A 26,722-nucleotide genomic window follows, 5' to 3' on the forward strand; every position below is an offset into this window, starting at 1 on the left:
AAAATTTTGTTTGGGAACTAAAGAGACCCTTAGCTCCCTTATTTGCACCTTAGTTCGAATTTCGTCCCTAAACCATAATAAAACGTGTCACTCAACCGATAAAACAGTTGTAGAGATCTATCGCAGTTTTGTCCGACATGACTAGTTGACCAGAGTCAACTAAGTCAAATGTGGGACCCACGTGTGATCCACGTGTCAGGGCCCTTCCTTCTGTTCCCATCTCACTTCACCTCTCTCTCTCTTCTTCTTCCCTTTGTTTCCATCTCACCAAGGCACGGAAGGCTGGCGGCGGGCGGTGAGAAGGGAAAGCAGTGGGAGGTCGGGGGAGGCGTGCGTTGGCCAGCGAAGAGGGAGAGCACGCCCACGAAGACGTTCGAGATGACTTCGCCTCCACCGACTACGACATCGACGCAATCGCTCCAGCTCGACGTCGGTGAAGGCGACGGTCGACCGGGAGAAGGGCGGCGTGTGGCGGCCGGCGGGAGAGGAGCTGGACAGCGACAACGTCGACCCGGGCCTCCGATCCCACAGCGCGACGCGGCAGATGTAGACACACTTGCCGACCAACTGCGTCCATCCCGGCGTCGCCATGTTTCTCCTGTGGTGTTCATCTGAATTCTCTAGGAGGAACACGTGCCTTCTCTAGTTTATGCTCGGGTACTATTTATCTAAAATTTGTCCTTTTCTTTACTCCCAAATAAAATCAAGTTTGAACTTGAATTTTAGTGAGAATGTATTTCGTGCCTACACCAATCTCTAATAATGTTTTTACCAATTTAGAAAATTTTTAGATATGATTTTCACTTATTTGATGGATTTACCGGATATTTTTCCTTTTTTTTCTTATAAACAAGGATGGAGCTGCCGAGTGAGGATTGACTGAGCTTTCTTTCGTTGCTCATGGATTACTCTATTAATTATTCATTTATTTGATCTACTATTGTCTTGAGATGAGATGCGTGATCAGCCATGTGTTTTGGTAAAATAAGATTTTCAGGAGTATTAATCTGTAGGCTGTCCGACAATCGTCTTTGTTGTTTGAACTTGGTATGTTTAGGCTTACTATCTATTATCTAAAAAACTACTAGTACTTTCAACAAAGGTAGTGAAAGTGTGAGTCGCACTGTCATTTGTGCTAGAAAAACATTTGATGAATTGTACCCTCCTCACTCCTCAGTCATCACCATTACTAATAAAATGAATTATGTGATTTGCCTTCTGTAATTGGATATTATGAGCTGAACATCAAGAGGTAGAGTCATGTACTATCCCTCGCAAAAAAAAAAAAAAGAGTCATGTACTATCCTCCTGTATTCTCGTTTTCGCAGTTCTCATCCACCGAAAAATAAACAGAGAAGCCACTCTGTCGATATGGCAGAGAAATTCCTCCATATTTTTAACCCAGTCCAGCAAGGCAATCCCTGGTACTAATATAATGGAGAAGATACAAAATGTGAAAAAACTGCACTGCACGACTGTAAAATATGCAGGCAGAAACTACTTTGGAAGGAACTTTTATCAAGCTATAGTAAGATACATTCTCAGCATCTCTAGAATGCTGAGTAAGGCCACACTAGACAGGCCAACTTATAATTAGTCCTTCTAGCTAGGCCAGAGACCTGGAGGAAACAACTTCAAGTAGAAACTACTAAAACTTATTACAGTAGCTCACAATCCAAGATTGCCACAACTAGGTTTATGAAGCTGCAAGTTTTTATTCACTCTTAGCCCACACTCGTTATAGAAGCAAAGTCGACCAAGTCACCTTCACTAAGATTAACGCAAAAGCAGTATTTATTTCTTGAGTATCATGCCCATGGATTTTCGGCTTGAAGGAACAGCAACGTTGGTCGAAACTGGATGACAATGTGCCTACTTTGAAATTTAACTCTATCAAAGAGTTCATGCTTACAGCAACCACCGACCTCTTTAACCCACATGGCTCAGTGATGGTATCATCAAATAGACGGATTTCCTTGTCCAAGCCACTTGTTAAACAACCAAGCAACAAATCAAAACTGCTTTTCACTTCTAATATAACAACCTCTACAGTCGCCTCAACTGCCCAACAAAGACGTGATAAAGTTATCTCAACTACACCGTAATCACCAGGGAGATGAATTGCATATGGTTCATCCCATAGGCCTGCAGGGCCTATCAATGATGCACCATCGATCAGCTGTATGTCATCTTTTTCTTGTTCGCCCGTTTTGATCCTCATGTCATATTCGATTAGAGCATAGTCCATCATGTCTATCCCTCGCTTAGGGCCTGCCATGTTGATGAGTGAACCCTGCAAAATTATTGTATTTAGTTGTTTTCCATATAAAAGTAAGAAATATCTAAAGCTAGATGCTTCCCTTATGGTGTTTCACTATCTAAAAGGAACATTTTACAACTGATAACCAATATATCATGTATCAAACAATATGGTTACAAAATGCATAATGGTGATAGAGAGGGGATATTGGACCCCGTTGTTCATTTGATTTTGTTTCAAATCCCAAATAAACATAAGCCTGTGTAAAATGAAAGAGAAGACTTATCTAATGATGGGATCATTAATGCTATGCATCTTCATATGCCTATGAACAAAAGAAAATCGATTTGTAGTGTACTAAGCAACAACCAAGTGTCCAAAATTATTCAGCGCGAGACTTTTTTTGGAAATACATGTTATTCCCTTAGTTTCATAATTTAAATATGTTTTCATAGTAAATCGTCATTTCATAATATAGATACACCGACTCCCTCTGTCCATCAATGTGAGGTGCGGTGTGGAAGGAGGCACTCTTCAAAGGTAGATTTTGACCTTTGATTTCTCTATTAATATATTGTCAAATGCTATAAAATTAACATCTTAAAAGTAGTTCGAGTATCGGCTGTTATCGGAGGATCTCAGATTAAAGATGATAATTTTATTATGGTACATGGGTTCATAGAACATTTACTTCCAATTATAAGTCCTAGAGAGAGGCCTTCTGGTAAATGGGTTCCTCCATTGGGTTAGTTGCTGAAAGTAAACATCGATGGTTCCCTTTATGCTCAAACAAACAGAGGTGGATGGGGTGCAATTGTGAAGGATTGCCAAGGCCAACCTATTGTGGCAGCAGCAGGTAGTCTAATGAATCAATGGCTTGTATTGAAGCTCTCAATTTGGGCATCTATTTTGGTATAAGGCATGTCATTGAAGAAACTGACTCTAAACAACTAATTCAAGCAATTAACTATGATGGATTAGATAATGGTATTGACACTGCTGTTATTCGTGAAGTTAGGAACTTGTTGTCTTTGTAGTTTGATGTAATAAAGGTTGAGTATTGACATCGAGCTTGTAATAATGTCGCGCACAAACTAGCAAGGTTTGGCGCTCCTTTGGATTCCTCTACACCAGTAGTTTGGTGCTTATCTGTAACCTGGTGAACAGCGATTTAGCTGTTCCTTTGGAGTAATAGAAGTTTCCTTTCATCTAAAGAAAGTAATTCGAGCATAAATAATTGGACTATTATTGCCAAAAACTCATGAGGTATGAATTTTCCAAATCAAAATACACCTTGGATGAAGGTAGTGGTGGCTTATACAATCCAAAGTATTGTACTATTATTCTGCTACTTTTGGACAGATTAGTTTTTCTTTTTGCAGCTAAGACAAAATATTACATGGAACCTATAAAACAATATATATATATATATATTGTGGAACAACTTTAATGAAGTGAACGAAATTAGCAGCTGTAGTATGCCATCAAGAATATGTAGTGATCTTTTATGCATGTGAGAAGTTTAGCCTTATATTATGAAATGAATAATGTAATTCAAAATAAGGAATAAGTCTACTTAACCCCCATCAACTATGGAGGTTCGTCTACTTAACCCTCATAGGTACAAAATTGGGTATTTGGCCCCCGAAAATTATTCCATACTATCTAGATCTACCACCTAAATGACTCTCTTGGGCTGTTTTGGTGGTGGTTGTGCCCATGTGGCAGCATCAACATAACAAGCCATGTGAATAAATCCACCACCAAAACTGCCCAAGAGATATAAGGGGTGTTAGGTAGACTTATTCCTTGAAATAATTGTAGATAAGTAGGATGTGTACCTGCTCCACAATGATGGGATCATCCCTGCTAACATTGACGATATAATTAAGCAATGGATCTAGATCATCCCGCACAGCTATGTATCCATACAACTCTACTAAGCCACCATCCACTCGAAGTTTAACCAACTCTAATGATAAAATTTGTAGCATGCTACAAGGAGAATGTGTGCAGCAAGTTCCAACGTGAATGATACAATGTGTGGTATTTGAATACCTCATTGCCTCCAACCGAGCTTCATAAAAAGTAAAGTAATAATGTAAGTTTCTCACTGGAAATTAATGCAGTGAACAAATACTTGCCATTTGAAAAGTATATGCATGAGCTATTTGATGATTATATGGCCTTATTGGAAAATTTTCCCTTTCATGTACAAAGTAGAAACAACCTTTTGTTCTTTTAACTAGGAATTGTGCTCCCCACCTGAAAAATTCTTCTTCAAGAACACCCAAAAGAAAGAATTGTCTCAAACTGCATATCGGTTGCTTCCAATGAAAGCATTGAGCATGGGGCTAATGAGGATTGAAGGGGATATCGACACAAATTGTATGGCATATTTCGTCCCAAAGCATATACACAATACATGCTATCCTTTTAGATGACATTAGTGTGCTAGGAGTTGACAAATGATTTCCAGTCCATTGGTGCCACAACTCAATACCCTCTAGTATCAACGCAGAAGAGTAAGAGAGGAGAGCAACCTCTATCCCTTTAATGGGATAAGACTCCTAATATCACCTACAAGCATATGGCAATAGGATTGTTCCACATAAGATACTCCAATGAATGTGATAAGACTAATGGGACTCCTGGAAACCCGCCTTTGTATGACAAAAGGGCAGGTAGACCCAGAAGGTCATTGAAAAGGGATGTCCAAACATGGAGTCCTAATACATTGCAGCTACTGTAACAAACCAAACCACAACTAGAAGGGATGTAAGTTCAGAAAAGCCGGTATTAAGCCTACAAAGCCAACAAAGAGAGAAGGTACAAAGATGCTTGAAGACCTACAGGGTAAGTAATCATCAAATAGGACTCAAGGGCAGACTACCTCTATAGCAAACCAGGTATATTATTTCCTTTACCAGCCTTCTAGACTATAGAACTTCAGTTCTAAATGCCTTTTCCCCCTGTCATGTGGCTAAGGCTTCCTGCATATCCATTCATCACACAAAACTAACAACCAAACAATTACTCAGAGCAGTAGAAACAACCTACGTTCTTTTTACTAGGAGTTGTGCTCCCTACCTGAAAATTCTTCTTGAGGAACACCCAAAAGAAAGCATTGCCACGAAATGCATATCAGTTGTTTCCAGTGAAAGCATTGAGCACGGGGCTAATGAGGATTGAAGAGGATATCAGAACAAATTTTATGGCAGATTTCGTCCCAAAGCATACAATACACAATAGTAGTCCTTTAGGTTATATATAGTATCTGAACTGCCTGAGGACCAAATTGTGTTATTGCTTGTCTGTTGCTGCCTGCAGGCTTGAAAAAAGAACTCGTATTGCTGGCAGTTCGTGGCTGCACGCATGGAGACATTAAACCTAATGGTAACTACAACAGTGTGGATGCCCATATTTAGATCTTTATTTGCACTTATAACTTTCATTTTCCTGTGTATTTGGCAGTTCAAATACATGCTCAAAATTTGTGTGGCATGGTTTGATATGGAAGCAAAATTCAGGGAGAAAGCGCCGTATTTGCATGTGGCTGTCAGTGCTGCAGAGCACCTCATATACAATGATCTATAGGATCACAATAAAATATGTACAGCTAATAGGATATGGAAAGAGATACACTACGTTTAAGGAAACAAATAATCTCTATAATAATAGTAATAATAATATAAAAAATAGAAATAGGAAAAAAAAGAGATATATAGCTTACTCTCATTACGGTCTGCAATATGATAATCCCTTTTCCACCACATATCCATATCCCTGTATATAGAACCATCATGGTGTCTACTTTCCGGAAGTACATCGTTCACAATAAATTCTTCATCATCAATGACTTCTTTGTCATCACTGAGAACGATTCCCCCCATATGTTCCTCCGCTTTGCTCCTTTGACCTTCATCACCAAACCCATCGTGCTTCACAGTTTGCCCCAATATATCATAATTGATATATATAACCTCTGAGGCGGCCACATCTTTATCAGTTTTCTCATCTCCATCTATAACCTCCGAGATTGTGCCCTTGATGTCAATGTTTTTCATGCCTTGGGTGATCACAGAATCCTTCTTGTCCTGGGATGGAATAATAACGTTGGCAGAGGAGATGTGTGGCCGTCTGTATGGTTTACCAGATTCATTGCCTTTCACTCGACTGATGGTGGTCATGAACCGAGGTTCCCAAGGAAATCTATCATTCACGAGAATATAAAAAAAACAATATCAATATCCGAAATAAATAGTAAGATGGTATCATTTGCTTTAAACAAAGATTGCACAGTTCAGTCACAGTTTTCTCAGAATTCCTGGCAACTGCAACTCCACCAAAATTTATCATGCCAGGCAGAAACAGAGCTGCAGACACTGTTGCAAAACCTGCAGGATATATACCCCACCATTGGGACACCAGACGCCAGAGCACTACTGTATCCCAAGCCGTTGATCTCAGCGGCAAATGCCTATCGGCTGCTGACCTATCATGGATCACTTTGGAAGTCAGCTAGCTGAATTTATATGGGTCTACACGATACCACAAAATTGCAGAGTATTCTTATGGCTCGCTTTCAAGAATAGGTTAAATACTAAAGCCAATATGGTCAACAAAAAGTGGAGTGATGACCCTCACTGCCCTGTTTGCCCTGCTCTGAGACAGCTGATCACATCATCCTAAGATGCAAAAATGCCGACAATCTCTGGAGAAAACTAGGACTCCTGCATCTGGCAAACAAAGTCGAAACAATCTCTGATTTCATCCATGCAGCCATTGACAAACCAACCAACACAAAGGGTGATACCAATCTGGTTTGCAGCCTGCGCTTACTCTCTGTGGAAATCACGCAACAACATGACTTTTGACAGACGGGTGGACAATATCCAGGATATAATACAACAAATCCGTGATTCCCTAAATCTCTGGAGTGTACGAACTAACGAAGACACTAGACTCAAAATTCGATCATGGTGTGAAAGACTGTCCTAAACGACAGCCTGATGTTTATACTTCTGTAAATTCTTTCTTTTCCCCCATTTTGTTATTTCCTCCTCAACCTCTGTAACTCTTCTCCCCCTTCACTCTTTTTTACTCCTTCTCCCTACCTCTCTACTCTCTTCTAATAATCTTGTAACCCTACACCTCATTTCTATAAATGAAATGACTATAAGGTAGAGCTTGCTCTACCTTCTTGCGTCAAAAAAAATAGTAAGATGGTATCAAGTCAGAGGCTTGAAATCGTAATTTAACATTATCTAAGCCTGAAATCCATAACAGATTTCTATTTTTTTTCTCGATCGCTTTTTTCTCTATTCCTATTGGATTATATATAGCTAAAAGAAACTTATTTTTCCCCATCTGCCTTCTGAGAACCAACATAAGTTGCAAGGTAAATCAAAATCCAAGTTGATCACAGTCACAGCCCAACAGATAAAAAAAAGTATAGGAAAAGCCCCCCTAAATTTGCCTTACAAAATCATGAGAAGGGCCTCCGAGACTATATAGCAAGCAAAGGCACAAAATCTAGCATCAGGACAAGAAAACGCACCGGAGAACACGACGGGCAGGCGGTGGATTGGGGGACACCATGCCATGGGTGGCGGAGAAACTCGTCGCGGCATCACTTGACACGAGAGCGAAAGAGAGTAGCGGCGATCGCCGCGAGCGAGAAGGGAGGCGGTGCATCGGGGCAAGAGAGGCGGCGGCGGCGTTAGGGCGTCGGGGATGGAAGCGGACTCCGTCGGCCGGCGGCGAGGCGCTCGTCGCCGGCGCTCTTGGGGAGGGGAAGGGAGACCGGTGCAGACGGCCCATATCCGGATGTTCGAGAACTCTAGAAGCCCGTTCAGGCCCAACTAAAATCCCGGCCTGGGAGTAGCTTAAATGGGCCGCACGTGAATCGTAATCACAGAGCACGTGAGGAATTTGTACACGTATACCGTTAGTCCCCCGCAGCGACTTTGCTAAACGTCATTCGACAGATTTCTCGTGAGATATCACTCGAATTTTTGACGGTTCGATATGCTCTGAGATCTGTACGTTTTCATGGGCCAGCTGACCCTTCGCACATGGGCCTACAGATGATGGGTGAGGAAAATTAACATGCATGCATTACGGGCCAACGGTGTGATGTTAAAATTGAAAGATTTATATTAAGAATTTGCTATATATTAATTTGTCGCGTGATTTTTTTCCTTCGTATATGACGTTTTTTGGACCGTATGATCTACGCCGCGATTTGTGATGATTAGGGCGTAGGGGGCGATGAGGCCGCGCGGGGCCATGTTTCCGTGCGAATTTTTTGATTAGTGCGCCATGTCCGGAACCGTTTTCTCACGGATTCCGCTTCCTCACGGATTCCGCTTCCTCCTCCCTATTTGATTTAGCTAAACATGTGGTTTTTCATTTCGCTTATTAGTGCAAAAAATTACAGTTCTATACAACTAAAATTACATTCGTAATTTCAGTTGATAAGATATGTAAGTGCACTGTAATTTGATAAAAATGCTGTGTTAGTAAATGTGTATTTGTTATTTCTTTTAAAATATAAAATTACAGTCCTATATAACTGAAATTAAATTTGTGAGTTCCGTTGATATGATATGTAAGTGTACTGTAATTACACTATAATTACTGTAATTACACTTGTGTAACTATAGTGTAATTACAGTGTAACTTTTAGTAGATGAGTTGGTGATATTTTTTTTATGTAAAGAACTAATAAATAAAATATATGCAATATATATAATTAATATATGTTGATACATGTATAGACTCTTCTAATCAAGTGATCAAATGAGCCTAATCCAACTATCTAAAATCTGTGTGATTTGGACCCAAAAATCTATCGCGTGATGGATAGCTAGTCCCTACCGCAGAATGAAAGTGACCTCGCCGAAGGGCACGAGACCGGGGTGCCCCTAATGGACGGGTGTTCGCTCCTAGCGATCAACAAGCCCCTCCACCATATACTTCTCTCCCTTCTCTTCTTTCATCATATTTTTTTTTAAAAAAATATAAAGTTAGTAAAAAAAGTTAGAAAAAAAACTTTGCACGTATAAACTTTATATATGTTTGAATTCGAATTTGCATTTAAAACGGGTATATAATAAACTTTTAATTTATAAACATTCGTTCTACAAATTTTAGGTGAATAAATATTAGATGTGTCAGGTGGCCGCTGGGGCGGCGTGGGGGATGGCCAGGAGGAGGCGGAGACGCTGGGCGGTCGGCAGAGGACGCGGAGCGGCGGCACCGGCTGGAGCGCCGGCGCCGGCGGACCAGGCGGGGGCATACTTTCCTTCGCAGCGCCAGCTTGAGTAACAGTACTAGCAAAGGTGGTTGTTTCGAAAGAATTGCTCACTCATTAATAAGGGATTAAGAGTCCGGCGGTCTCTACGCCATAAGGATGTACAAGGTCAATTTCTAATTTTTTTTTCTTAGCGAAGACAGTGGATTAGAGATTAATTAATCGGCTGCAAGACGCGATAGCTTAGCATCTGAAGTGCTGAACTGAACTTCATGGACGGATGGATCACGATAAGAATTCAGATTAACTCACAGTTAGTTCTGACATGGCCGATCCAAATCGAGCTAGATTCTTCTATCGTTTTTCTTTTCTTTTTTCTTTTTCACTTTTCTCAGGCGAGGGTAGGGAGGGGTTGGAGTTTTGATCTCTGAACCATCATTGTGGACTTTTTTTTTTGTCGTATTTTCAACGGATGGGAGGAGAGGGTCGGAGTTTTCAGCACTACAGAGGATATTTGTTTCTAGCTGTGCAACGTATAAAATCCTCTACTAGTGCAGGAAATTTCATACAAAATTTCCGCAACCAACAACACAGTGACTGAATTTCCGGTACTTCTCCAGATGTGCATTGCGAATTGTGATTACAGAAACAAGAGCAATACATACAGCAATCTGCGGAACCAATAAAGCAAGCAAGCAGATATGGTTTTCACTTGATATTTTTCCCTTTTTCTTATGCACAAAGATGGAGTTGCTGAGTGAGGATTGACCGAGCTTTTCACGGGTAATAATCTGTAGGGTGCCCGATAATCTGTACGCTTGTTCGACAATCGTCTTTGTCTGGAGATATCAAAGAAGAGGCCATTGTCTGGAGAGAAGCTGGGATCTTCCCCGATTATTGTGAGTAATCAGTTCAGTTGGCTGCCGCTCAGTGGCTTCTTTTCTTTTTCCTTTTTTAGCCTACGTCCTGACGCGGTCTAAGCTCGGCCTCGTTATGCCGTTGTAATCAACTTTGTAATTTGTTTTTTCCTCCCAAGCTTAATGAAATTGTTTGCCTTGCTTTATGTAATTGGATATTATGAGCTAAACATCGAGAAGTGGAGTCATGTACTATCCTCCTCCACTCTCGTTTTCACAGTTCTTTTTTTTTTTAATAGTAGACGGCAAGAGAGTTACTGGTTATATTAGATGGAGAATAGGTGTCTTACAGATACACAGGAGACAATGCATTACGAGTACACTTTAACAGGAAACAAAAAGAGCAGTAACGTTTATCGCAGTTTGAAAGCAAATTCTCTATCTCGTATGTCTTCTAGGATGCATGTTACTGCGCGGCTGGTATTTGGGGGGTCCTGGTTGAAAATTCTATCGTTTCTCATTAACCATATATGCCACCAGGTTGTAATTAGAGCACCTGTAACCACCCTTGCCTGAGGCTTTGACATGGAGGATTTTATAGAGAGCAGCCATTCATCGATGTTTTGAGGGATAGTTACTGCCGGGATGTGTCTCGCATTAGCCACCTCCAGCCATATTCGCCTTGTAATCGCACAATCCCTGAAGAGATGATCTGCATCTTCAAACGCCGATGAACAAAGATGACAAATCCATTGGCAAGGCCAGTGTATAATGAGGAGGTTCTCAGCTGTCAACGTTCTCTGATGGAGAACTAACCACCCCAAGAATCGCTGTTTCGATTGCGCTTCCGCTGACCATACCATCTTGAAGTTATCATTGGCTTCCGATCCGAGGAACTGTGCCAGATAGGCACTCTTTGCTGTGTAGGTCCCTGAAGAAGTTTGAGTCCACTCTATTTTGTCATCCATGGAAGAAGTTAAATGTACCTGTTGCAGCATGTTGCCTAGTTGGACTAGCTTGTGGATCTGTTCAATGTTAGATATCTGCCTGAACGAAAACAGCCAATTGTTTGCTAACAATTCTTGATGGACTGTCCTGTTTTTTTCTCATGGCCAACTTGAAGAGATTTGGAGAAACATCTTTAGGGCATACCCCTTGCAACCAATTATCCTTCCAGAACAAACTTTTGTGGCCATCCCCAATAGTTATCTTTGTACATGCCTGGAACAAATGTATGTCTGATTCATCACACGGCAATTCCATTTGGTCCCAGGGTTTAGAGTGGTCAGTCCATCTAAGCCATAGCCATCTTACTCTTAGGGCTGAAGAGAATTTCTGAAGATCAAGGATTCCCAGTCCTCCCATGGTTTTTGGTCTACAAACAGTTGGCCAATTTACCAAACTAGTTCCTGGCTTCACATTTTCTGGTTCCTCCCCTTTCCAGAGAAAAGCTCTCCTAATTCTATCAATTTTCTTTATGGCCCACTTAGGGATTTGAATTGCTGACAAGTGATAGATTGGGATGGATGAGAGCACAGATTTTACCAGTGTTTCTCTCCCTGTGGAGCTGAAGAATTTTCCTTTCCAACCCGGGATTCTTGCACCAATTTTGTCAATGAGAGGAGCAAAATCAATTTTCCTCAACTTTCTGATGTGCAGTGGCAGACCCAAATAACTCGTAGGGAATTCTGCTAGGGCTCTAGGGAAGCCTTGCAAGATGTGCTGCACATTAAGACCGTCACAGGCAATAGGCAGGATTTGGGTTTTATGCACATTATTTTGGAGTCCAGAAACCTTACCAAAAAGATCTAAAAGGTCTTTACAATTAGAGATTTCTTGAGCATCTGGATGAAGGAAGAAAGCCACATCATCTGCAAAAAGAGAGGCTCTGAACCTAAGCGGAGTTAGGATTCCCATTTGCTCAGCTTTCTTGAATATGAAATTCAGAGGTTCCATTGCTAAGATGAAAAGCATAGGAGAAAGAGGATCGCCTTGCCTTAGACCTCTTGCATGCTGGATGGATTCCCCTGGGCTACCATTTAAAAGGATCTTGGAAGATGAGGATAAAAGAATAGAAGAGAGCCAGTTTCTCCATTTGAGCCCAAAACCTAGCACCGAGAGAACTTCCATTATATATGCCCAATTGACTGAATCAAAAGCCCTTGAGATGTCAAGTTTCATCATTAAAATCGGGTTTTTTTCCTGTGAAATCTCTTGACTAGGTTTTGAACATACAAAAAATTGTCATGGATGGCTCTCTTTCGAATGAAAGCACTCTGATTTGCAGTAACTAGCTTAGCCATTCTCGGGGCTAGCCTATTTGCCAACAGTTTTGAAATTATCTTGGCAAAGCTATGGATCAAGCTGATTGGTCTATAATGCTCAGAAGCAGACGCGTCCGCTTTCTTAGGGAGCAGACAAATGCAGGCACAATTGAGATCATCTAGCTGGTTTTGGTTTAGCTCCGTGAAGGATCTAACAGCATTGAAGAGGTCATGTTTAATCAGATCCCAGCATTTCTTATAGAATGAGCCAATGAAGCCATCAGGCCCAGGGGCCTTTTTAGACGGTAAGGATTTAATAGTGAGCTCAAGCTCTTCCATGGTGATCTCTTCTTCCTGATCGGAGAGGTCAAAACTGCTCATGCCTAGGCTCTACCAATTCAAGGATAGCTCTCTGGACTGAAACTTGCCCAATCTGTCCGAGTAGAAATTGAATAGTTCGTCCTCTTTTTCTTGATGTGAAGTTGCAAAGCCAGTTGAGGTTTGTAGAGAGTGGATAATGTTCTTTCTTCTTCTCGCATTGGTCTTGATAAGAAACAATTTTGTATTGGCGTCTCCTTCTTTAATCCAAGTTAGCCTCGACCTTTGCCTAATTTTAATTCTATTGAGAGCAGCCAAGCCTAGGGTTTTTGCTTTGAGTGATCTATGAAGGGCAGCTTCTTCAGGAGATTTCTTGTTTCCTAGGCTACATCAAATTGGAAAATGACTTCATTTGCAATCGCAAGCTGTAGTTTGATATCTCCTACTTGCCTGGATTCCCATCTTTTAAGATCTCTTGCGAGTCTTGAAAGCTTTAGTCTGAAAATCGCCAGAGGGTTATTTGAGTTAATCGGTCTGTTCCAGGAAATTTGGACAGCATCATAGAAGGTTGGGTATTTGAGCCAGTAGCTTTCAAATCTAAATGTTTTTTCTCTCAGGAAAGCATCATCTCCAATTAGAAGCAAGGGAGTGTGATCAGAACAAGAACTTGGAAGAGGCACTAGGCTTGAGTTTTGGAAGAGAAGATCCCACTCAGGGGTGCAAAAGCACCTATCAATTTTAGTTTGGGTTGGATTTGGAGAATTTCCAACCCAAGTGAATTTCTTTCCTTGCAGGTTTAGCTCCTTAATTTGCAACCAGTCAATTGTCCTTTTGAATTGTTGCATCATTCTTCTATCCAGCCTGTCATTGTTTTTATCTTCAACTTTGTAGATTAGATTAAAATCTCCTAAGATAGGCCAAGATGGGAGGGTGTAAGGGACCAGCTGTTGCAATTCCTGAAGAAAAGCTATCTTCTCTGCATCTTGCTGGGGGCCATAGACCACAGTGATAGTCCATGCATCATTTGTCTCTCATCACAATCTTTGCAGTCATCGAAAAGGATCTCAGCTCACACTGGGAAAGGTCAAAGTAGTTGTCATCTGCTGCCAAAATAATGCCCCCCCTGGTACCATCTGCAGGCAGGAAGAAGAAATTATCCTGAAAATTAGGGCCCAATATCTGCACTATACAGTTTTTAGAGACATCCTGTAATTTTGTCTCCTGGAGGCAAACCACGGTTGGTTTGTGTTGCTGCATCAATAACTTGACTGCCTCCTTCTTGTTAAGAATATTAGGGGCATTTTAGACTTTTCACATCTCTTGTACACATTTATACTTGCCCTTTAGGGCTAGATCAATGTACTGTGGAAAACCCCCAAATTATCTCCTAAAGTTACATGGTATCAGAGCAAGGTTAACCCTAGCAGCCGATCCTTGACATTGCCGGTGCGCCGGTGGCGGCCGCTCGCCGCCGGCGAGCCATCGTCGTGGTCCTCAGTCACGGTCATCGTCCGTCCTCATCGTCGTCAACCGTCAGCACCATATCTGGTCCACGCCATCGTCGCAGCTTTGCATTGCCGCCCCCGGCGGCTACTCCTACCGCCGGCGGTGGTGGGGGCGTCCACAGCACCCCGATGCTGCGCTCGTCCTCGGCGCCCTGACGCGGGGCGTCCTTCTTCGGCCATCCGTCGCATTAAGCCATTAAGTTGTCATCCCGCTCTTGCTGCTTGTCGCCTGTGTCGTCCGTCTTCCTCGTCGCTGCCCGTCCGTCGCAGTCGTCACCTGCCTGCTGCTCGTCGCGGCCTCTGCATGCGATCTGCAGTGACGGCAGCAGCAGCCAGCAAGGGCTTCTTCGTCCTTCGATATGCAGCTAGCAGCACCAGTATGTAGTCTTCTGGCATGCTCTTCCGTTCCCATCTTACGCAGCCGCCTAGCGGACCTGTCGCAGGAGCAGAGCAGCAGGTTTGTCTTGTGCAATCATCACGTTTTCAACGGCCTGTCGATTTGTAGCATAGCCTGAAGCAGCAAGCCGTCACCCTCCAGTTTCTTTTTCAACCACCACCAGCAAGCACATTTCATCTCTACTGGCTCCAATTGAGTTTCTACTTGTTTTCCCTAAAGCTGGGGATGCTTGTAGCTATTCTTTCAAGTTGTGCAGAAAATCAGCAAGGCAAAGAAAATCAGTAGGCATGCACATACTTGCACTGCTTACTGTATCGTTCACCAGTTAATTGGGTTATAGCTAATCAGTGATGAAGAATAGGTTCATGCCCCTGTCATAGTTCCTTTTGCAGATGCTACCATCGAATGCCAATATGTCTTTTGCTAGCATATCGATGTCCTATACAAATCGATTTCCTTTGTTTCCTATCCAGTCTATCTATTCAAGTCTTGTTGTATATTTACTAGTATCCTTGTGTCATTTACTAGTTCCCATTGATTCCATCAAAGTCATTGTCTATCCTTCAATTCGACAAAGTCATGCCAATCTATCTCGTCACCATCTCCACATCGGAGCTGGTCATCATCATCAGTATAGAACCGAAGAACAATTTGTGAAGGTTCTTCATCATCACCTTCATCGTTGTCATCAGAACTATGAAGGTCCAAAGAACAGTTTGTGAAGGGCCTTCCATCATCAACATTTCCGAATCAATGAAAAGCCGAAGAACGGTTCGTGAAGGCTTCAAGGTACCGTGGGCCGAAGAACAGTTTGTGAAGGCCTGTGGTCCACTTCATTGAGGAGGGGGATGCATCTTGTCTTTTTCATCATCCGAGAAATTGGCACACTTCGACATCATCAAGACTTTGGAGATAGGATAATATTTAGTTTGTGTTCTCGTGTTTAGTTTACCATTCAAATGCAATGTTATTGCATACACCTTGCATTTGAGTGTGGGTGTTAAGAATATTAGGGGCATTTTAGACTTTCCACATCTCTTGTACACATGTATACTTGCCCTTTAGGGCTAGATCAATGTACTGTGGAAAACCCCCAAATTATCTCCTAAAGTTACACTTCTTGGCTGGGGCATTCAGCCCTCTAACGTTCCAACACACAATTTTGCAATGCTTTTGAGACATAAAGGAACAAAAGTAGCAGCCATAAGCAGAGGAAAAAGGAGCAGCAGCTAGCATCACTGCGAATAGTAGACTTAATCATGCAGCAAAAGAAGGATTCAGCATTCAGCATCATGCATTGCACACATAGATTAGAGTTTGATCTCCCGCAGACTGGTTTAGACGCATGGACGACAGCACATAAGCCATGCATTAGGTTACATAGAGTGGTAAGAGCCTGAATAGCTTGTTGGTGCAGAGGGGCAAAAAACAGCAGGCACCATGAGTCTATGAAGCTCTGAGATCTTCTTCCCTGGCATCCCATCATCCGTCTTGGGGAACCGGCACCCATTTATTTATGTAAGCGCCCTCCAGGTCTTGCTCACATCGGGTTCTAGGCTGGAGCCACTGCTGCCTTCCCCTTGGCAGCCTTGATCTTCAGCATCTTGCAGCCGCCCTTCTCCACGAGATCAGCAATCATCTTCAAAGAGCGAGGCGTAAGCGGCTGCTTGAAGCGCTGCAAATACAGTTTTTTGACATTTTCATCTTTTGGAGATAATTTCCTGAGCAATAGGTTCAACTTTACAGTTGTTCCTTTTTTTCTTTTCAAGTCTTTCGCTATGCCTTTGAGAAGAGTTTAAAATGACCTTTGGCTTTTTTGAGCGAATATGAATTGGGGATGGCAAGATTGGCGGTCTCACCAGAGTTGCAAGCGAAGCTATTAGGTCAGAAGCAGAGGCGTTTGTTGGTATTTCTTAACGACATTACTAGAAATATAATTCTCAGCAATGGCGCAGAAATACTCCTGGTATATTATGGTTACAGAGTTCATCCACAAGCGCATGGATATACCATTGTAGCATTTCACCCGAGAGTATTCCAAGGGTATCGTATTTATTTTATCCCGTGGGAAGATCATGTAGAGAGAACTTGACTAATAATTTATATATTACTTGTGATAATCATATTCTAAGCAGGGGTTAAGATAATCCAAGGGTAAAGTGACACACAAGCATTAACTACTCATTCTCATGATATGTTATCTAAGCTAAGTGGAAAGAAAAGAGGAAGAAAATCTATTCCTATACTTCTAATATACATAGTATACATACATTCTAGTTAACCGATATACTAGCTAATACCCTCTATCTGATGCCCTCCTAGTACTTCGAGAAGCCATCCCTGACTGTCAAGTTCCTTACGACAGCCCGTCATGACCATACAACCAGGGCTAAATACTAAGGAATACCCTCCCCAGGAAATTAACTTAGGATTATATACAGGCACGGAGGAATACCCGTACTGAGCTGTCACCATCAGCGGGCCACCTCTCATCCGCAATATATAACCCCAAATAATGATATCCCGTAATCTAGACACCATGTTTAAACTACCAGATACTACTCTAATATCATCGTCATGACATAGAGTAATTGCATAAGCAAACATTATACCCGCACCAAAGCATCTCCCAGATAAACTAGCCGTATATTCAGTATAACATGAACATAATGTAAAGTAGGCATTCATATACTCGGAAAGTATTTCAATACCATAAATGTATATAGAAGAGTATTCTAATAAAAGTACAAAGCTAACAAAAGAGGAAAGAAAACCTACTAGAGCCATACCCTAACTCTTCCGAAGGCTTCCGGACTCCTGATTTCTACTCTATTCTTATTCCACCAGCTAGATACTACTAAACTAAACTTGAGAGAGATGAGAGAGCTCTTACTTGAGGTGTGTGTGTGAAGTGAGAAGAGGAGCTCCTTTTATAGGCAGGTAATGACGGTTGTGACGGTTGGAATGGTCGGTAATACCCTCCAACCGTCATTGGGGATCAATCCCAGCCGTCCATCCAAACCCTGCATCCATCGGCGCCACGGGAGGTTTGGCCGAACCATGGGCTGGCCCAATCCAGCCCATCTTCGACTGGTGGCCTCCTTTGTTGTTCTCCGTAGACTTGTGAATTTTGGCCTGATTAGTTGTGTCATTTCTGAGTTCTTGGCCCATTCATACATAAGTCTAATTCTCAACATCGTCCGATTGATTTATCGTCTGCGTTGATGTCGATTCTCCTCCACTTTATTGTTATTCTCTGCAAAAGGTTAGTATACCTAATACTAGTGGAATATTATTATTCTAACATATTTATGCATTGCAAGCATGGCTAGTTCTCCTCTTATTTTGGTAATATAGACGGTCGAAACTGATCGATAACGACCGTCAACAGCGTTCACATCAGGCAGGAGCACCGCTGGACCCTCTGCAGCTGGAGCATACACCGGGGATTCCTGCCGCTCCGGCCCCCCATCAGGCGAGAAGTTGATGACTGCTTCCACCAGCATTGGATCATCCAGTTGCTCCTGATTCCTGTAGTCATCCTGATGCAAGAAGAACAACTCAGCTGGAGGGGAAGATGGAACAATAAGGAGAGCTCTCGCACCCCCCCTTGGACTTTTACTTCTGTGCGGTTTGCGCACATTGCAGGGTGAGAGATTTGTGACAGGTTGAGCAGGTTTAAGAAGTTTGCGAGAGGGGGATGGAGAGTGCTGCACCCTGACCTCAGCTCGGCTCCTGGAGCGGTGGCTGCGGCTTCTGGAGGTGAAGGCGTCTCTGTTGCGCTGGCGACCTCTATTGTCCTGGTTGTAGATGCCTTGATCATCGCCCCCGCGTTTAGTGCTGTGCAACCGTCCGTTGAGACGACCCCAAAGGGACCTGGAGTGGCTACGATAGCAAGGATGTGGGCGACCACCATCTCCATCAGGATCTTCTTCCGGTCCCTGCACAGCACTGGGCTCCTGCCTGCATGGAATAGGTAAAGGGCGAGAGCGCGTACGAGAAACATCATCATGGACCCCATAGGTCCATTCATACTGCTTGTACAGCATTGGTCGGGGCTGCAGATCCTCCAGGGTGTCAAGATGGATCAACACCGGATGCGACCAGCCATCTTTTGGCCCTTCTGGAGGAGGGTTGTGCATGGGGTCAATCTCTGGCAGTGGAGTGTCGATGGGACTGGCTCATCATCAGGGTTAACCAATCCCAACCAAGCCATCTTCGGAATGGCCCCAGGATCATTTGTCTAGATCCAGAGGTCAAAGGTGCGGTTGTAGTTGTGACGACGCGCATATTCTTCGATAAAGTTGATGGCGCATCTTGGACCTATGAGCTTGGCGGCTGCTGCTTCAGTACGAGCATGCATTGGGATGCCCTCAATGCACAACCTCGCTCGATAGCGATAGTGCACATGGTGGGCTTCTTGGAGAGCATCCCATGCCTTGAGGTGATAGGACCTCCCCGAGTGAAAATCCAACCTTGGCTGACGAAGAATGCGCGCCCTATCTGCAGGGCGAGAAAGAGTAACAAAGAAGTCCTCGAGGTAGTACTTCGTCACCTGAACATCGCGACGGTGCAGGCGGAAAGCCGTGCGAAGGTCATCAGCAAAGGTGATTTCCTCCACTGGCCCTCCCTGGTTGTCAGCCACCCACGCCACAAAGGAGCAAAGAGCAAATCTTTCACGGTTGCGCTCGATCTCCCCAGTGGTGGCAACAACAACAATGGAGGAGCCTGGCCTACGCACCAGAAGCTCGTCCATGGCGGCCTCTCCTGGGGCGCTTGCCGGAGCAAGCTGGCTTGGACGAGAAGGGAGTGGGGGGAACTCACTCGGATTTGGAAGCAGAGGGGGTAGAGAGGAAGGAGCCGGTGGGGATTTAAATCCTGATCTCTTCTTGGGGCAGAGCTTGGCTTCATGTCCAATCCCTCTACAGAACCAACACTTAAGAGGATTCCTGCAATCGATTACTCTGTGTCCTAATTCAAGGCATCTAAAGCATCTTCCTTCCATGAGGTGCAAGAAACGAGCTCTTCTCGATATAGCTTGCTCTTCTAGGGTAGAGGAACTGCGTGCTGAATGCTGTTTTCTCCACCAATATTTAGCCTTAACATCACTCCAACCAGAGCTAGATGGGAGTAGCACGCTTGCTTGCTTAGGGGGATGTGACACTATAGAAATGACTCTGCCACTCTTGAGCACCCTACTGGAAGCAGAGACTTTTGATGGCGCTCCGAGGGGAAGAGAATCTCTTGCAACTGGCTGCAATCTTTTGTGGACAGACAATCTTCCTGCTATGCTCTTACTTAAGCCTTGCTTGAAGGTCACCACCGCGCTTGAGTTTGAAAAGACGTCGGTTGGTACGGGATTGCAGGGGTGTCACGTCCCAAAACGACCCTAAAATATATCCTTTAAATTATGCCTAGAATAATTAAAATCCGTGTGAAAGCCTCCAAAAATTAAAATGTGCAAAGTAAAAGTCAAACAAGGCTTAGAGGATTTTTGTATATTTCCTAAAAGCCTAAAATGTGTAAATAAATTTTAGTGGAATTTTCAGAGCACAAATAATAATTAAGAAGAAATAAACAAAGTTAAAATGATTTTATAAAAAGAAAAACCCTAAAATTCCCCACTCCCCCTCTTGGGCCGGGTCGGCCCATCTCCCTCCCCCTCTCTCTCCTCTCCCCGCGGCCCACTCGGCCCCTCCCCGCGCGCGCGCCGCTGACGGGCGGGCCCGCCCGCCACCCTCGCTGACGGGTGGGGCCCACCTGTCATCCCCGACCTCCCGCCGCTCCCACCGCTCCGCCCGCGCCAAGCGCCGCCGCCGCCGCCAAATCCGCCGCATCCCACCGTCCCCGCGTGCAATAAAGTGGGGGAAATCACTCCCCGTGATCCCCTCTCCCTTTTCCCCCAATTTTCCCTCCCTCTCTCCCTTGGATTCGTTTGGAAACCCCTCCCCTAATCCCGCCGGCGCCATTGATGGAGCCCGAGAACGCCGCGCCGGTTTCCTTCCCCTCCGGCCGCCCTCTCCCCCTTCCAACCCTATTTAAACCTTCCCCGCACCTCCTCCGTCCGTTTCCACCTCTCGCCGCCCTTCCTCCTCGCCGGATTCGAGCTCGCGACGTCGCTCTCTCTCTCCGCCGTCGCCGCCGAGCTCCGGTCCGCCGCCGTCGTCGCCCCGGACCGCCTCCCACCTCGGCGCCGCCTCCTTCGGCTTCGCCGCATCCTCGCCGACCTCATCCACCCCTCCGTTTCGGTCGCCGACCGCCGGAGCGCCGCCGTCCCCGTCGACCCGAGCCGCGCCACCGCCTCCCTCCGCTCCGGCCGCCTCCTCCGTCGCCGCAGTCGCCCCGGGGTGAGCCGTGGACCGCCGCCTCGTTTCCCCCTTCCCTCCCCTCTCTCGGCCGCCGCTCCGCCGCGCCGGTGGTCGCCGGCGGTGACCATCGGAGCGCGGGCGCGCCGCCTCCCGCCGACCGCGCCGGCTTGGCCGCCCTCGGGCGCGCCGAGTGGCTGCCGCGTGGGGCCCGGTCGTCAGCCGCCCGCGCCCTCGGGTGCGGCTGACGTGTGGGACCCACGGTGCCGGCCGGTGTGAGCCCGGGTGCACCCGGTCCACCGTGGACCGTGAGGCTGCCGCGTGGGCCCCACTCCTGTGGACCCGGTCCGCGCGCCCTCTCCCCTCGGCTGACGCAATAAATCCCTTTTAAATTAAAATTTAAATGAAGAAATTCGTAAATATTCATTTAAAGAGCATATAAACTTCAAATGGCCATAACTTGGCCATTTGAAGTCGGAATTGGACCGTTCAAGTCTCTAATTTTTCCTTAAGAAGTCAAGAACCCATTTTTGTGCTTTGTTCCTGCTTGTTATGTGGAGTTTATTAGAGTAAAAGCCCTTGTATGGTTTTGATAGTAGCACCTCGGCCATATAAGGACCGGTCTTCGGGCCTCTGTTGCAAAGCACTACCGTACTTCCACATGTCTAGTGGGTAAGGCTTAGTTTGTGGCTCAGTCTGGTTATAAACAAAAGTACACGGATGGAGATGGACGAAGTCGGGGGTCGATGGACATCTCTAGGGAAAATGAAGGCTACACGAGCTGCGGCTCGGTAGTCGAGATGTCATGGCACAGGGCGGGTGTCCTGCTGCTTGGGGCTCAGTCCTGCCTACCTGTCCCGGGGGTTCCGGCCGTAGGTGGGGTTGGGTCGGTACTCTTGTCTATGGCTAGGATGGGTTGGAAACTATGTCACGTCTTCCGTCCGTATACCGTGGTGGTATGTGGCACGTGGTTACACGTGAGGAAGATGTGTCTTGTGGGTAAAGATGTACACCTCTGATCAGAGTATAACCTATTCGAATAGCCGCGCCCTCGGTTATGGGCAAGCCGAGCAATGTACCCAAGTTAGTGTTTTAATTCTTAAAACCTGCTTAACAACTAAAATGTGGAATGGTTGGCCTGGGTTGGCTTGGGACGAGCTGGGACCCAGGGTCGGGTTGCCAGTTCGGTCTGAATCATTGTAGGCCTTGGGTTAAAGCAGGTTCGTGTGGGTTCACGGCCTTGATTAATAATCTTGTATAGCTCTAGGATCGTATTTACAAAATAGCTTTGAGCAACTAAGTGTCTTTTAATGCTGTTTACTGCAAACCCTAACCCTTTATATTATAACCCCCTTGTACTCCCTTGCATTTATTCTGCACTTGTGGGTGTGTCTTGTTGAGTACGGTGGTTGTACTCAGTCTTGCTCAATTTTTCCCAAACCCAGAAGAGGAGTTCCCGGAAGATGAAGGCTTTGGTGTCTAGCTCGTACCTGCCGTCAAGCGCCTGTGGTCGTCGCCCTAGTCTTCCGCTGTTTCCCGTTTGTCTTTGTGTGTGCTGGGCCTTCGCCGCCCATATAATAAATTAATTATTTACGCTTCCGCTTGATAAACTCTGAAATGTATCAACTTTTGGTGTACCTTGCCTCCTGGGACAAGGAATAATACACGCACGTAAGGAACGCCCGTTGGGTTATTTCCGGTCGTGACAAGAGGTCTTTAATCGCAGTAACTGAGAGCAGCATTGATTTGTAGCTTGTTTCTTGTGGTGGACGGATCTGTGCAGTGACTTGGAGCGGAGCACCAACGACTGGATCCAAATCCAGATCTGGGAAGGGCATTGTAGCTTTACCTTTGGGTTGAAGACTCGTAGCATTATCACGCTGGATTTGATCTTCCGAAAGAGAGTGAAGGTTCGGTTCGAAGGTTTCTAGCGTTGGGGAGTGGAGTTTGGGTGGTGAACGGGACGGTGGTGGCGTTGACAGCGGGGATCGCTGCCGGCGGTGGCGAGGGTGGGTGTCGGGGCTTGGGGACACGGTGTTCATCTAGAGAGGTTTGTTTTCACAGTTCTCATCCACCGAAAAATAAACACAGAAGCTACTCTGTGGATATGGCAGAGAAATTGCTCCATATTTTTAACCCACTCCGGCAAGGCAATCCCTAGTGCCAATATAACGGAGAGAGAATAAGCAAAATGTGAAACTACTTTGGAAGGAATTTTATTAAGCTAAGGGGGAGTAAAATACATTCTCAGCATCTAGAATGCTGAGTGAGGACACACTAGACAGGCCAACTTAATTACAATCAGTCCTAGGCCAGAGACCTAGAGGAAACAACTACAGGTAGAAACTACTAAGACTTATTACAATAGTTCACAATTTAAGATTGCCAAACCTAGGTTTGTGAAGCTGCAAGTTTTTATTCACTCTTGGCCCGCACTCGTTATAGCAAAGCCGACCAAGTCACCTTCACTAAGATTAATGCAAAAGCAGTCTTTATTTCCTGAATATCATGCCCATGGATTTTTGGCTTGAAGGAACAGCAATGGTCCAAACTGGATGACTGTGCGCCTACTTTGAAATTTAACTCTATCGAATAGTTCATGCTTACAGCAACCACTGACCTCTTTAACCTACGTGGTTCAGTGATGGTACCATCAAATAGCCGGATTTCCTTATCCAAGCCACTTGTTAAACAACCGAGCGACAAATCGAAACTGCTTTGCACTTCTGATATGACAACCTCCACAGTTGCCTCAGCTGCCCAATGAAGACGTGATAAAGTTATGTCAATTGCACCGTAATCGCCAGGGATACGAAGTGCATATGACTTATCCCATAGGCCTGCAGGGCCTATCAATGATGCACCATCGATCAGCTGTAGGTCATCTTTTTCTTGTCCTCCTATCTTGATCCTCATGTCACATTCGATTAGAGCATAGTCCATCATGTCTATCCCACGCTTAGGGCCCACCATGTTGATGAGCGAATCCTGCAAAATTATTGTATTTAGTTGCTTTCCATATAAAAGTAGGAAATATCTAAAGCTAGATGCTTCCCTTATATTGTTTCACTTGTAAAAACATTTACGTAAAAGGAACATTTTACAACTGATAACCAAGACCTAATGTATCAAACAATATGGTTACAAAATGCATAATAAATATAGAAAGGGGATATTGGACCGCGTTGTTCATTTTATTTGTTTCAAATCCCAAAAAAAGACATAAGCCTGTGTAAAATGAAACAGAAGACTCATCTAGTGATGGGATCATTGATGCTATGCATCTTCATATGCCTAAGAACAAAAGAAAATTAATTTGTAGTGTACTAAGCAGCAACAAAGTGTCCAAAATTATTTAGCACGAGACTTTTTTTTGGAAATACATGTTATTCCCTTAGTTTCATAATTTAAATATGTTGTCATAGTAAATCATCAGTTCACTCCCTCTGTCCATCAATGTAAGGTGCATTTTGGAAGAAGGCACTCTTCAAAGGTAGGTTTTGACCTTTGATTTATCTATCAATATATTGCCAAATGCTATAAAATTAACATCTTAAAAGTTGTTCGAGTATCGGCTGTTATCGGAGGATCTCAGATTAAAGGTGATAATTTTATTATGGTAAATGGGTACATGGAACATTTACATCCAACTTTAAGTCCTTCTAGGGAGAGGCCTTCTGGTAAATGGGTTCCTCCATTGGGTTAGTTGCTGAAAGTAAACATCGATGGTTCTCTTTATGCTCAAACAAACAGAGGTGGATGGGGGGTAATTGTGAGGGATTGCCAAGGCCAACCTATTGTGGCAGCAACAGGGTAGTCCAATGAATTTACAAGATGTACTACAAGCAGAAGCAATGACTTGTATTGAAGTTCTCAATTTGGGAATCTGTTTTGGTACAAGGTATGTCACTGTAGAAACTGACTCTAAACAACTAGTTCAAGCAATTAACGATGATGGATTAGATAATGGTATTGACACTACTGTTATTCGTGAAGTTCAGAACTTGTAGTTTTTGCAGTTTGATGTAATAAAGGTTGTGTGTTAACATTTAGATAATGGTTCTACGCTCCTTTCGATTCCTCTACACCAGTAGTTTGGTGCTTATCTGTAACCTGGTGAACAGCAATTTAGCTGTTCCTTTGGAATGGAAGTTTCCTTTCATCTAAAAGAAGCAATTCGAGCATCAATAATTATACTATTTTTGCCAAAAGTCATGAAGTATGACTTCTCCAAATCAAAATACATTTTGGATGAAGGTAGTGGTGGCTTTTACTGTCATGTGGGGATGCCACTACCACCGCAGGAGCAAGCCGGAGGCGCAAATATAGCAAGCAGCATGAGTCAAGGGTGCAAACTTAGAATGAAACATGCAAGGAAGCTATCTCTGTAAGAGGCTGATGGAGAGTCCCAGCCCTAGCCCCGACAACCACCACCGGCGACTGCGTCCCCCGCCCTCGCCGCCACCTTCACCAAGCCCGGCCACCCACATCTCCGTCCCCACGCTTGAGTCCTTCCAACCAGCTTCCCCCTCGCTTGTCGTGTCTGCACCCACCTCTCCGATCAACCACGGTAAGCAGCTCGGGCTCTTCTCTGAGCCAACAGATCTGGTTGCACCTTGCTCGAGCCAGGATGCAGCCGGACTAGCCGGATCTGCTTCCTTCCTCTGCAAGAGTTTCAAGTCGGCCTTGATCTCTTCCCTCCCTGCTGAGAACAGTAAGATTCCTGCTCCAGTCCTTTCGAAATCGAGTGCCCCTACTGCTCTTGTTCGCAGTGTGAGTGATAAATGGGTTCCGGTTGGGAACTCGAAGAAAGCTAGGATTCCAGTGCACACAAGATTAATTTTGCCTGGAAACCAGAAGAGAGATGTTCCTTCCACCAGATCTAATGCAGTGCTGAGAACCCTAAAGAGCGGTAGGTTGCTCTCAGATCCGTCCCATCCTCCACCTGCAGAGAAAATTCATAGCTCCTTAGCCTCGCAATCCTAGTGGACAGAGGTAAAACCAAAGTTTTGGTGGAGAAAAGAAAATCCCCATCCTCGGGATAAGGTTTTTCTAATGCAGAGAAGGGCTAGGTATTTTAAACATATGGAGGGGAAATGCTTCCGATGCCTTGAAACAGATCATAGAGTTGCTTCGTGCAGGAACCCCATTAGATGTTGGTCCTGTAGGCGGATTGGACATGAAGCTCTTAATTGTCTGCAGAGAAGAAGCCGGCTGCCCCCTTCATCAAGTCGCCAACCACCCAGCCCTTCAGATTTCCCACCAATCCTTTCGGCCAATGCTCCTCCTTCCACTCTAAGCCAACCCAAGAACAAGCCTCCAAGCTCGATGTCCGCCATGGATGGGCTGCTTGCTCGCCGCCAGGAGACGGGAGTTGTCGTCATCTCCTCCACGGGGGAGATCGAGCGCAACAGGCTTCGCTTCGCCGCTCGCTCTCTGGTGGCCTGGCTGGTTAGAGGCGCGGTGGAGGAGAGCATCTTTGCTTATGACCTCCGCCCTGCTTTCCGGATCCATCGCCGGGATGTTCAGGTCACTTGTTACCACCCGGAGGACTTCTT

General features: G+C 44.6%; 1 protein-coding gene and 1 long non-coding RNA gene across 2 annotated transcripts; both read right to left on the reverse strand.

Annotated features, from left to right (window-relative positions):
• Window positions 1-1,485: 1,485 nt before the first annotated feature.
• Window positions 1,486-8,015, reverse strand: LOC127779565 (uncharacterized). Its single transcript, XM_052306374.1, has 4 exons — window positions 7,821-8,015; window positions 5,994-6,472; window positions 4,102-4,337; window positions 1,486-2,293 (listed from the first exon to the last, which is right to left on the reverse strand). The coding sequence occupies exons 1-4, from the start codon at window positions 7,955-7,957 to the stop codon at window positions 1,739-1,741; spliced, it is 1,407 nt and encodes a 468-aa protein (XP_052162334.1). The 5' UTR covers window positions 7,958-8,015; the 3' UTR covers window positions 1,486-1,738.
• Window positions 1,486-24,122, reverse strand: LOC127779567 (uncharacterized). Its single transcript, XR_008018694.1, has 2 exons — window positions 23,556-24,122; window positions 1,486-1,690 (listed from the first exon to the last, which is right to left on the reverse strand). It is a non-coding gene; the product is annotated as an uncharacterized LOC127779567 (long non-coding RNA).
• Between the last annotated feature and the right edge of the window lie 2,600 nt (window positions 24,123-26,722).

The sequence above is a fragment of the Oryza glaberrima genome, chromosome 7 (assembly GCF_000147395.1).
Source record: "Oryza glaberrima chromosome 7, OglaRS2, whole genome shotgun sequence".
NCBI lineage: Eukaryota > Viridiplantae > Streptophyta > Magnoliopsida > Poales > Poaceae > Oryza > Oryza glaberrima.

What these genes read in the sequence shown, in the direction of transcription:
- LOC127779565 (XM_052306374.1), bottom strand. Translation starts at nt 7,957, where the DNA reads ATGCACCGCCTCCCTTCTCGCTCGCGGCGATCGCCGCTACTCTCTTTC. An exon ending in CCTGCCCGTCGTGTTCTCCG is followed by an intron (nt 6,473 to 7,820) that starts GTGCGTTTTCTT and finishes CGTGAATGATAG; the next exon opens with ATTTCCTTGGGAACCTCGGT. An exon ending in ATCCCATCATTGTGGAGCAG is followed by an intron (nt 2,294 to 4,101) that starts GTACACATCCTA and finishes ATAATTTTGCAG; the next exon opens with GGTTCACTCATCAACATGGC.